Here is a 12,500-nt window from a genome sequence, read left to right as displayed (position 1 = left end):
ATGGTGATGAAGGTGCAGATGATAGTTATGATGGTTATGAAGGTGCAGATGATGGTGATAAGGGTGCAGATGACAGTGATGATGGTGATAATGGTGATGAAGGTGCAGATGACAGTGATGATGGTGATAATGGTGATGAAGGTGCAGATGACAGTGATGATGGTGCAGATGATAGTGATGATGGTGCAGATGATAGTGATGATGGTGCAGATGATAGTGATGAAGGTGCAGATGATAGTGATGATGGTGCAGATGATGATGATGGTGCAGATGATAGTGATGAAGGTGCAGATGATAGTGATGAAGGTGCAGATGATAGTGATGAAGGTGCAGATGATAGTGATGAAGGTTATGATGGTGCAGATGATGATGATGGTGATAATGGTGATGAAGGTGCAGATGACAGTGATGATGGTGATAATGGTGATGAAGGTGCAGATGACAGTGATGATGGTGCAGATGATAGTGATGATGGTGCAGATGATAGTGATGAAGGTGCAGATGATAGTGATGATGGTGCAGATGATAGTGATGAAGGTGCAGATGATAGTGATGAAGGTGCAGATGATAGTGATGAAGGTGCAGATGATAGTGATGAAGGTGCAGATGATAGTGATGAAGGTGCAGATGATAGTTATAGTGGTTATGAAGGTGCAGATGATGGTGATGAAGGTGCAGATGATAGTTATGATGGTTATGAAGGTGCAGATGATGGTGATAAGGGTGCAGTTGACAGTGATGATGGTGCAAATGATAGTGATGATGGTGATGAAGGTGCAGACGCACAGGATGCCGGAGCAGGTGGTGCAGACGAAGGAGCCCACGGTCATGTTGGCGTAGGTCGGGCCGCGCTGCTCGCAGTCGAAGCATTTCCGGTTGGCGGGGCGGCTGGTCATCTCCCGCAGCAGCTGCAGGTGCTTCTCTTCCTGTTTGCGCTTCACGCTCGCAGCCATGATGGAACCCAATCCGGCACTAATACAGTGTTAATGACACCCGCTGTTACAGCACCATAAACACTGCCGCTCCTCTCTGCTCCTCTCTGCTCCCTCCGGGTGTGTGTGTGTGTGTGTGTGTGTGGAAGGGAACACAAGGCTCGGTCCTAATAAAACTCTCTAATCCATACCTAGTGCACTAGATAGAGTGCTGATTGCTGTATTTTTGCGCCCTAAGTAGTGCACTGGGGTCGGGAGGATTTGCTACTTCCGCATTTAGACGCATGTTCTTCTGTAGTGAAATGTAAAGACAATAAGCGATCTGCTGCCCCCTGCAGGAGCGGCGGTGTGGCTTTAATAAGACACTAATCACTGTCTCTTTATATCAGCTGATTCCAGAATACAGAACAGGACTGTAATTAATAATAATAATAATAATAATAATAATAATAATAATAATAATAATAATAATAACCTCAGTGGAGTATTTAATTAATGTCATCTGCTCTTCTGTGAAAAATCCTTTCAAATAAAAAAATCAATAAAACACACGTTGTTGTCGAAATTCTCGCGAGATTTAGAATCTCTCGCGTGGACTGGAGTGCAGGTGTTCACTCTCCAGCAGGGTCTTTTTATTAGGGCCCGAGCACCGAGCACCAGGTCAGAATGGCCTGTACCAGAGGTGTGAAGCCCTATTGTTTTCCTTAGAATTTATTATTATTATTATTATTTTTTTACACACATTGGACATTTGGGGTTCCTTAACATACTCGAAAACTCTTGAAATTTGGCACACACGTCAGAGTCCTTTGTCGTGGCAGGGGGGCTCTGTAGCGCCCCCTGGAATTAAAAACCAAACATTCGTGCACAGATCGGGCAATTATGTTCGCACATGTACGAGAGTTGGTATGCATATAGATCTCATCGAGCCGAACAACTTTCGCCCTCTAAACTATGAGCTACGCCCAACAGGAAGTCAGCCATTTTGGTTTGTTTTATAAGTGCATGTGGTGAACTTTTAAATACTCCTCCTAGGATATTCATGCGATTGACATCAAACGTAATCAACATGATGGCGAGACATTGTAGATGATAATTTGCAAAGTGATTTTTGTTATCTCGAACGCTGTTCTCATGGCAACGCGTCAAACTTACATTTTATTTCAGGCATATTTACTGCTTTTGGCGTGCTTAGATTAACTTGAAATTTGACACATACATCACATTTGTCGGCTGTTAGGTGTGGACAAAAAGGTCGGACAAGGGTGTGTCTCTTAAGTGGCTCACTAGCGCCCCCGTTTGTCTAAAATGTGGGGTTTCTTTTACTTACAGTCCCCAAATGGGTCAGTACCAACATAAAATAGTCCACTGATATTTACCCACTTGATGCACTTGCCCACCGTGCATTGTTTTCTGGGGGGCACCGTATAGCGATACACAAATGTGCGAGGGCCCGCCATCGCTGCTTGCAGCTATATTTATTAATTCATTTTATGTATTTATGTGATTTTTTTTTATTATATACTGAAACATTTAGCATTCATACCATAATGCAACATTACATAATATCCACAATTAATGAAGGAAAAAAGAAAGAAAGAAAATAAAAGCAGGAAGAGTATAAGTGTAAAGTATTGGTATAGTAAAAAACAGGAGTTTAGATCTTTGAGTTTATCCATAATTCTGTTTGCTTGAAAGACTTAAAGGTTCTTGTAAAGTTTTTAAATAAATGTTTAAGTCGTGTTTAAGAAATGAAAGATATTGGGCATAGTTTCTGACCATTTACATTTGTGTACATAAAACTTACCTTATAATATAAAAGCTTTAAAATGAAAATGTGACTTTTATCCAGATCTTATTGTGTCCAGCAGAGCCCCTACACCGGAAGCATTCATTATCATGACACTATAACATTACACTTTATTATAAATTATATATATAATTACTTCATTATAATATGACAGAAATGACTGAAACTAGAAATTTGTATTGTTTTTCATTGTAATGGTTTGTTGTACCGCATGTCATATTTATAATTAAATTTTATAATCATAGGTTTAAAAAGTAATACATTGTTTTATCTAAATTAACTCTTCTTCAAACTCTTCGAAATTTTTAGCATTTCATTTAGTTTTTTAAATAAATGATACTGTTGTGAAGTTCGTCTGGCAAAAGTTATTTATTTACAACATAATGTACAAAACCTCTATACCCTGATCTTATGCATCATATAACAGTGTGTGTCTGAGTCTGTGTGTGACACTCACACACACACACACACACACACACACACACACACACACACACACACACAGAAAGAGATTAGAGGAGATATATTGTGCTGTAAGAGCAGCAGCTTTGGACTCATGAACCGTAAATTAAAATGAATAATAAAAACAAATAAATACTAAAATAATAAACTTTTCCATGACTAAATTCTTCATCAACAAAATGAACAAAACTCAATTAACAACATGATCACAGAAATTCTCCACTTCTGTCCATCATCAGGGCTTCAGACCAACACAATCACTCAGTCTTCAGGGATTTCATCACTGTGGATCCTCCTGTTTCTACAGACTGAACACACAGAAAGATCATCTGTCTGTCTGTATATACACAATACATTTATCTGTAAATATACAGACAGAGAAACAGTCCGAGAGACAGACAGACAGACAGACAGACAGGCAGAAGGACAGATAGAGAGAAAGACAAGGAGACAGACAGGCAGACAGATAGACAGACAGATAGACAGACAGAGAGACAGACAGACAGAGAGACAGACAGACAGACAAACAGGCAGACAGATAGAGAGAAAGACAAGGAGACAGACAGGCAGACAGATAGACAGACAGACAGACAGAGAGACAGACAGACAGACAAACAGGCAGACAGACAGACAAACAGACAGACAAATAGATAGAGAGAAAGACAGGGAGACAGATAGACAGACAGACACACATTTTGATTATCCGAGACGTTACCTGTCTTTTCCGTGTTACACGAAAGAATTTATCCAAACGTGTCTGTATCCCTCCTTTATTCTTCTCCTCTCTCTCTTTCCTCCTGTAGATGAGGTTCTTGTGGAACTTCTTCATCCTCCCTCGCACCTTCTCCTCACTAAACATACAACACACACCACTGACTATAATCCTCACTGTGTGGGTATTTAATATACACACCGAGTGCTCAAAGCATCACACCGTTCCCTCAACCAGAAAACTGTGTGTGTGTGTGTGTGTGTGTGTGTTGGTTTGATGTACCTGAGGTGTTTCTCCTGACACAGGAAGTTAACCAGCTCCTGCTCGTTGGGCTCGCACCACTGCAGACAGGGAGGATCAGAGCGGGGAGGCTCCAGGAACAACCTGCGGGCAGCCTGGTACTGCCAACATACAGGAACCGGGTGTGTCTGTATACACACACACACACACACACACACACACACACACACACACACACATATATATATATATATATATATATATATATATATATATATGTATACATACACACACACACAAGTATATAAGTGTGTGTGAATATATATGTGTGTGTGTGTGTGTGTGTGTGTGTGTGTGTGTGTTACCTTCCGTTGATATGGAGTAAGATGTTCTCTATAGTGCGGTGTTGCTGGATGAGCTTCAGCGCTCGACTCGGCCCCAAACCCACGATCTTATCACAATAATCACATCCTAATAAAATACACAGATCTACAAACTACACACACACACACACACACACACACACACACACACACACACACACACACACACAGAGGAATGCGTGTTAGTTTGTATGCGTATATTTGTAAGTATAAATGTGGTTTTCTGTTTGACACTCGTCCTGGATGAACAGACGACTCTGACGTTCACACTGTGTAATAAACACGTACTTACAGCAGGTCAAATAAATAATAAACACGTCATTATTTAATCAGTAAATATATTTCTAAATTATTTTTTTATTTAATAGTTCGTACAAAAGCCTTTGTTGGTAATGACGTCTTCAAGACGTCTCCTGTGTGGAGAAACTCAGTTTCACGCATTGCTCAGGTGTGATTTTAACACTTTCTTCTACACAAACACTCGTCACATCTTGAAGGTTCTGTGGCCTCTTCTCCAAACTCTGATCTTTAGTTCTTTCTGTGGATCTTTAATGGGATTTGAGGAAGGTGATTGGCTGGAACATTCCAGCAGCTTTATTTTATTTCTCTGAGAGTTAAGAGTTTCCTCAGCTGTGTGTTTTAGGATCTTCGTCTCGCTGAAATGTTCACCCTCCTTTCATCTTCATCATCATGGTAGATGCAGAAGTTCATTAGTACCGTATGCTAAAAAACAGCTCCACACCATGATGTTCTCACCTCCACACTTCACTGTTGGTCAGGTGTTTCTGGGCTGATGTGCCGTGTGTCCTTCAAACATGGTGTGTTTTATGGCATCCAAAGAGTTCAATTTGATCTCATCTGCCCAGACTTTATTCTCCCAGTATTTCACAGGCTTGATCTTCAGCAGTGGAGTCTTCGTGGTGAACGTTCACACAGGCTTGATCTTCAGCAGTGGAGTCTTCATGGTGAACGTGCACACAGGACATGGAGCTTCAGTGCATTACTTATTGTTCTCTTTAAACCTGTACCTGCTAATTCCAGATCTTTCTGAAGCTCTCCATAAGTGGTCCTTGGTTCCTGGGTTCTTCTGATATTTTTACTCCTCTGTCAGAAGTCTTGTGAGGAGCACCTGGTCATAGGTGGTTTATTGTCAAATCCACATTTCCACATCTGGATTATTGCCCCAGCTGTGCTCACTGGAACATTCAGAAGTTTAGAAATCCTTCTGTAACCAATGCCACCAGTTTGTTTTGTAACAATAAGGTTGTGAAGGTCCTTTGTTCTGTTTTTACCCATCATGAGATGTTTCTTTTGTGAAACCTTGGTGAAGGAACACGTTTGTACTGATCATCAGTTGGGACTGAAGCAGCTGATGTGTGATTTCTGTATGTTTGGATTGTGTGGGTTCTTACCAACATCTGGTTCATGTCAATCGCACCTTTAGAAATATATTTACTGAGATAAATCGTGACACGTCCAATACTTATTTTACCAGTTGTGTGTATATATATGTTTATAAATATAACACACGACACACACTGCGGTACCTCTTCCTGTGTGAGTTGTAGGATTTGCAGTATTTTTGGCAGAGAGAACTCCATCACCTCACTGAGAGAACCACACAGTACACCAGGATTATTTATTAATAAACACATGAACATTAATAAAAACATTATCTGCGTCGGGTTTCTAACATTCACCTCATACCAAATATCTCCAATAAGAGCGTTTTAAATACAGGCTACATGTGGACTCATGAACTGGTGAGTGAGGATCGTCAGGGAGAGTGAGATTTCAGAAGGTAGAAAAGATGAAAGGAGATCAGAAACAGTAAAAGCACCAGTGATGGTGAATAAGTGGTGTGAAGGAAAGAACCAGCGCTCCCTCACCTCTGCCTCTTGGCGTTGAGTTGGCGAAGGAGAAGCGTTCCTCCAAACGCCAGCGTGTCCATGTCCTCCGAGGCCACTGCGTCCACCACACCGCTCCTCACTAACTGAGCACAGCATGCCTCGGCATCACCTGGAGCCTGAGAGACATGAGTTATTAGAGAGTTATTATATATTTAATAAATACTCAGCAGAGGCTGTGATGGAGATGTGAGAAGTTACCTGGACGCATGGAACACCCAGGAGCTGGAGGAGACGCAGGAACTCTTTTGTTTTGGAGGACACTGAGGGACGGATTTGGAGTAAAGCTGATGCAGATCATCAAACGTTTACATGAAAATAACACACACACACACACACACACACACACACACACACACACACACACATACCTGTGTGAGGGCGTTGTGTGCTGCTCCAGCCTGCGCTTTGTGCTCTTCTCTCCAGCTGAAGGATGAAAAGGAAAAGAAAATGTGCTTCTGATATTTTGAAAGTAAAGCTGAACCCTGGTGCTCTGTGTGTCAGCGTAGTGTCTGGATTCTCACCACGGCTCTTTTCTGCTCAGGAGGATCTCCATCAAACACAAATACTGGCTTGATGTCGTGCTCCAGAAAGGTCAGTGTGCGATAGAACACACCCAACAAACTGCACAAACACACAATTCAGCTCTGTTACTGGAATCATTTTATCTAAATTTATGTGTTTAAATTACTATTAATATATTAAGGAACACAAAGACAAGTAAAAATGCAGTCTAATCCACTTTATCAATACAAATACATTTAGATAAATACCAGGAAACATAAGACAGAGAGAGACAGAGGCATGTGTTTATTTCTCTGATTTATTCACAAAAGTGAACTAAAGCATCTTAAATCTGTATCTGAAGGATTTATGTGTTCACGTGTGAGGAGAAGCTTGTGACAGGTTAACGCCTGTGTTCAGAATAGCACCAGCCGCACATCTCCCCATGTACACAGGAGATGTCTTAACACACTGACTTATGAAGGTCGGTGCTCCCTGTGACTGTGCGTGCAGCCTCGTGCTGCTATCTGTTGGCATGGTACAAAACTAGTCTCGAACCTTTTTTAACCACCTCGTGTTATTATTATTATTATTCTTTCGGCTGCTCCCATTAAGAGTCTCCACAGCAGGTCATCCGTCTCCATCCCCCCCTGTCCTCTACATCTGTCTCTTTTACACCAACTACCTGCATGTCTTCCCTCACCACATCCATAAACCTCCTCCTTGGTCTTCCTCTTTTCCTCCTTCCTGGTGTCTCCATCCTCAGCATTCTCCTACTGATATACCCCATGTCCCTCCTCTGCACATGTCCAAACCATCTCAATCTCACCTCCCTCACCTTGTCTCCAAAATGTCCTACATGCGCTGTCCCTCTAATAAACTCATTTCTAATCCTGTCCATCGTCGTCACTCCCAACGAACATCTCAACATCTTCAGCTCCGCTACCTCCAGCTCCACCTCCTGTCTTTTACTCACTGCCACTGTCTCTAATCCATACAACATCTCAGGTCTCACCACAGTCCTATAAACTTTCCCTTTCACTCTCACAGATACTCTTCTATTACTAATCAATTATTATTGTTATTATTATTATTATTATTATTATTATTATTACTTACCTTAATTTGAGATTAGGGACAGCTGAACGGAACTGGTTCACAATAATCGAGGTGTCCAGTGCAATGATTTTCCCTTCAACACACAGACATGATGATTAATGGTGATCTAATAATATATCTGTTAACAGTTCAGCTCTTTGACTCAACCAGGGAATAATTGACATGAACAATAATCATCATTTCTAACCAGAAATCCTTTAATGATGTATTGAAGATGGTCTGTTCAGTGATCTAGCCTTTAAAGTAGATCTGGTTGAGTAGATCAGTAGATCAGGGTATTAATAGTGTACATTATAAGGTTAATTGAGTAAAATATCAGGATTTACCAGAGTAATCTCCGATCTCTTTGTGACTAATGGAAGCTGGAGCATCCCCCCGAATCAAATCGGATAACTTCGTGATTCCCATTATAATTAGAGATCAATAAAAAGACCCGGATGATATTAAACAAAACAAACAGAACTGAACACATCCAGGAAGTGAGCAGCATCGCGTTTCGTTAATAGCAGGAACCCCTTCCCGGCCACCGTCCTCAGAGCGGAACAGGTTTGAACGGGACTGAGCGGCAGCGCGCGAGGGAGAGGGAGTGCGCGCGCATCAGCTGCTCGGTGTATAAATGTGATTTCTGACTGGAATAAAAAACCCGTTTATTTTTATTGAATAAGTTTTTATTAATAATTCAGTTTCTCACTTTACACACTTTATTAGTCATTCAGGTCGCTGTGGGCTGGTGTTTAGTCAGAAGTTCAAATGGAGCCGGGGTTAGAGATGTCTGCCATGATTCCTGCTCTTCAGGAGCTAGCGAGGTGTGTGTGTGTGTGTGTGTGTGTGTGTGTGTGTGTGTGTGTGTGTGTATGTGTGTCTGTCTCTGTGTGTGTGTGTGTGTGTGTGTGTGTGTGTGTGTCTGTCTGTCTGTCTGTCTGTCTGTGTGTGTGTGTGTGTCTGTCTCTGTGTGTCTGTCTCTGTGTGTCTGTCTCTGTGTGTGTTTGTGTGTGTCTGTCTGCATGTGTGTCTGTCTGCGTGTGTGTGTCTCTGTGTGTGTGTGTCTCTGCGTGTGTCTGTGTATGTGTGTGTGTGTGTGTGTGTCTGTCTACATGCGTGTCTGTCTGTCTGTGTGTGCGTGTGTGTGTCTATCTGTGTGTTTGTGTCTCTGCGTGTGTGTGTGTGTGTGTGTGTGTGTCTGTCTACATGCGTGTCTGTCTGTCTGTGTGTGTGTGTGTGTGTGTGTGTGTGTGTCTGTCTGTCTGTCTGTCTGTCTGCGTGTGTGTCTGTCTGTCTGTCTGCGTGTGTGTCTGTCTGTCTGTCTGTCTGTGTGTCTGTGTGTGTGTGTGTGTGTGTCTCTGTGTGTGTCTGTCTGTCTGTGTGTGTGTGTGTGTGTGTGTGTGTGTGTCTCTGTGTGTGTGTGTCTCTGTGTGTGTGTGTGTCTCTGTGTGTGTGTGTGTGTCTGTGTGTGTGTGTGTGTCTCTGTGTGTGTGTGTGTGTGTGTGTATGTGTGTGTGTGTGTGTCTGTGTGTGTGTGTGTGTCTGTGTGTGTGTCTGTGTGTGTGTCTGTGTGTCTGTGTGTGTTTGTGTGTCTGTCTGTGTCTGTGTGTGTCTGTCTGTCTGTGTCTGTCTGTGTGTGTGCGCGTGTGTGTGTGTCTCTGTGTGTGTGTGTGTGCGCGTGTGTGTGTCTCTGTGTGCGTGTGTGTGTCTGTGTGTGTTAGTGATTGTGTCCAGATCACAGAGGAATAAACAGTTCTGAGTGTTTTTCAGCGCCACCTCAGAGGAGTATAACGGAGCTGTGCAGAAACCCAGACAGATCCTGTGTCAGTTCATTGACAGAATCCTGACTGATGTAGAAGTGGGTAAGAAAACAGAATACAGTTTTATTATTTACAAACAAATTACTTTTGGTTTCCTTTATTTATGCAAAGTCTATTCATGCCTTATTAACACAGTTGACATTGACAGTAGCATTAAACATATGAAAATTCAGTTTAAACACTTGAAATAAGCGCATGTTATTAAGTAATACATTAATTCTGAAGGCCAGAAATATCTGAACATGTCTGTAGAGTTTTATTCTTTAGTACCTGTCCAGTGCACCATATATATCGTCTACAATATTACCGTAATTGTTGTGCAATTTGACATTATCAATTAGATCGCAAAACCCAAACAAAACACACCTACAGAGTGCACGTGGGAAGTCTAGTAGGATAGACACGTGCACACGTGCATTTAGAGATCGTTCTCTTCCTGCATTCTTCAGTGCATTAAAGTACATTTACATATGGAGCCAGAAAATATCTACATTTAAATCATTTCATACAGTTAATCAATACCACATGAACAGAGTCATAAAGCACAATAACACACTCAACAAAATATCATCTGATTATTATTATCAATAAATGTGTGTGTGGAACTGAAATAAAAAGAAGATGCAGATGTATAGAATTCTCTAATAAATGTGTGTGGGTGTGTGTTGTGTGCTTGTGTGTTTTCAGTGGCGTTGGAACTTTCTAAGAAGAGCAGGTCAGAACCGGCGTGCGTCATGCTCCTGGACTTCATCCAGCACATCATTAAATCCTCCTCGCTGATGTTTATAAACCCGACGTGTCAGGCAGAACAGTACAGAGAAGTACAGAGTGACTGCAGCGGTCAGTACTCTTCACCTGTCAGTACTCTTCACCTGTCAGTACTCTTCACCTGTCAGTACTCTTCACCTGTCAGTACAGTACTCTTCTCCTGTCAGTACAGTACTCCTCACCTGTCAGTACTCCTCACCTGTCATTACTCCTCACCTGTCATTACTCCTCACCTGTCATTACTCCTCACCTGTCAGTACTCCTCACCTGTCAGTACTCCTCACCTGTCAGTACAGTACTCTTCTCCTGTCAGTACAGTACTCTTCTCCTGTCAGTACAGTACTCCTCACCTGTCAGTACTCCTCACCTGTCAGTACTCCTCACCTGTCAGTACTCCTCACCTGTCAGTACTCTTCACCTAGTGAGAATCAGAGTGTTCTGATGGACAGTCTCTGTTTTTCAGATTTCAGTAAGTGGATCATCATGCGTGTGTTACGCATCACCGCCGCTCCGGAATGCGGAATTCTGCACGCTAAAATCGTCTCGGTCCTCTGTTCCCTGCTCCACCTGTTCCGAGCAAAGTGCCCCGTGATATTCGGAGTGTTGGTTCGAGAGCTGATAGGATTAGTGCAGGATCTCACACACACCTGCTGCAGGACGCCCGACACACACCGGATGCAGTGGCCCGTATCGCTGCAGCGTTTCAGTGTCAGCACGTCTCATCGCGCCCTGTATCTCACACCGTCCGTCCTCCACCTCGTCTCAGCCGCGTCCTCTCAGGCGCTCTTATCCACCACGCTGAGCGTCCTCACTGACATCCTGCAGGGCATCTTCTTTCCCAGGGAAGTCGGACAGATCTGGGACGCGTCCTGTTTCGTCCTGATGAATGCCGGCCCGGAGTTAAAAGTTGTCTCCATGGCGATGCTGAGACGCATCGTGAACCTGGGGGGACTTCCTGTCAACCACGAGCAGACTTTTTTCACGGCGTATCTGTCCCTCCTGGAATCGTTCGTCTCTTGCGAGGAATCGGACGTGCGCACGTGCGCAGCAGAGTTTCGGGCACTGACAGGGAGCGTGTTCAGACCGGAGAAGGACGCACACGTGCGGATCGGGCGTGTCCACCTGGACCTGCTGATGGACTTGGTGCACACACTCGTCATCAGAGGGGCTGTGGACAGGATGAAGGATACGGAGGTGAGGATGGCGCTATATGAGGTTTTCCGCTTCGTCCTGGAGCACGTGCCCTCAGGATACGAGTCCGCAACCTCGATCCGGAAGGAGAGAGTGACGTCCATCTGCAGAACCCTGATCTCCAACATTGGAGCTCGGAAACAGCAGGAGGTAAACAAAAACAATAACAATAATAACAATAATAACACCACCAACAAATAGTAATAATAATGTGTTTATGTGCAGTATGTGGAGGGATTCCTGTGTGTTGCACTGAAGGCCGAAGGTCTTGCAGCTCTACAGGAAGTGCAGAACGAGTGTGTGGAGCTCAGTGGAGCTGACGAGGAGATTCCAGCAAAAAAATTACACCTGTCTCTCTCCACAGCATCCAGACGAGAACCGCTTGGGTTTGAATGAACCTCCTTCTGACTCTCTCTTTTAATTACTTTCACTTTATTATTATTCTTTTAATTTATCCTTTATTTATATTTGTGTGTGTGTGTGTGTGTGTGTGTGTGTGTGTGTGTGTGTGTGTGTGTGTGTGTGTGTGTGTGTGAGATCAGTCATGTGGACATGAGGAGCAGGAGCGAGGTGTGGGCTGCAGTAGATGATCGGATGGAGGAGTTGATCAAACAGCTGGAGGCATGTGATGGAGTCGAACAGCGTGTATGTGTTCTGGAGGGATTAGTTA

At 43.1% G+C, this 12,500-nt stretch overlaps 3 protein-coding genes across 6 annotated transcripts in view; 1 reads left to right on the top strand and 2 right to left on the bottom strand.

Moving 5' to 3' along the window:
• agfg1b (ArfGAP with FG repeats 1b) overlaps nucleotides 1-1,185 on the bottom strand; it is a 9,344-nt gene extending 8,159 nt beyond the window's left edge. Inside the window, exon 1 of one of the 2 annotated variants that reach the window (XM_046876133.1) lies at nucleotides 787-1,185. In XM_046876133.1, coding sequence (XP_046732089.1) covers nucleotides 787-953 — 167 coding nt within the window. In that variant the 5' untranslated portion in view covers nucleotides 954-1,185. The remainder of the gene's footprint in view (nucleotides 1-786) is intronic. The other variant, XM_046876134.1, reaches the window with a different exon arrangement.
• A 1,902-nt stretch (nucleotides 1,186-3,087) lies between these two features.
• On the bottom strand, nucleotides 3,088-8,590 carry zgc:110269 (probable flap endonuclease 1 homolog). The gene is made up of 11 exons (XM_046876135.1): nucleotides 8,396-8,590; nucleotides 8,070-8,142; nucleotides 6,971-7,070; nucleotides 6,818-6,872; nucleotides 6,648-6,709; nucleotides 6,429-6,565; nucleotides 6,087-6,147; nucleotides 4,523-4,652; nucleotides 4,199-4,346; nucleotides 3,920-4,055; nucleotides 3,088-3,512 (listed from the first exon to the last, which is right to left on the bottom strand). Exons 1-11 carry the CDS (start codon nucleotides 8,475-8,477, stop codon nucleotides 3,462-3,464), a joined length of 1,035 nt encoding a protein of 344 aa, XP_046732091.1. The 5' UTR covers nucleotides 8,478-8,590; the 3' UTR covers nucleotides 3,088-3,461.
• The window catches only part of atr (ATR serine/threonine kinase), a 19,724-nt gene continuing 15,799 nt past the window's right edge, over nucleotides 8,576-12,500 (top strand). The window contains exons 1-7 of one of the 3 annotated variants that reach the window (XM_046876126.1): nucleotides 8,576-8,679; nucleotides 8,778-8,875; nucleotides 9,822-9,913; nucleotides 10,559-10,711; nucleotides 11,103-11,980; nucleotides 12,056-12,216; nucleotides 12,373-12,500. The exon at nucleotides 12,373-12,500 is cut by the window's right edge and continues 31 nt beyond it. In XM_046876126.1, coding sequence (XP_046732082.1) covers nucleotides 8,820-8,875; nucleotides 9,822-9,913; nucleotides 10,559-10,711; nucleotides 11,103-11,980; nucleotides 12,056-12,216; nucleotides 12,373-12,500 — 1,468 coding nt within the window. In that variant the 5' untranslated portion in view covers nucleotides 8,576-8,679; nucleotides 8,778-8,819. Of the gene's footprint in view, nucleotides 8,876-9,821; nucleotides 9,914-10,558; nucleotides 10,712-11,102; nucleotides 11,981-12,055; nucleotides 12,217-12,372 lie in introns of all 3 variants that reach the window. The other 2 variants (XM_046876125.1, XM_046876127.1) reach the window with 2 other exon arrangements.

Source organism: Silurus meridionalis, chromosome 20, assembly GCF_014805685.1.
Source record: "Silurus meridionalis isolate SWU-2019-XX chromosome 20, ASM1480568v1, whole genome shotgun sequence".
NCBI classification, from domain to species: Eukaryota; Metazoa; Chordata; class Actinopteri; order Siluriformes; family Siluridae; genus Silurus; species Silurus meridionalis.
The sequence above is the reverse complement of the archived record's forward strand: the minus strand, read 5'-3'. Positions and strand labels throughout refer to the sequence as shown.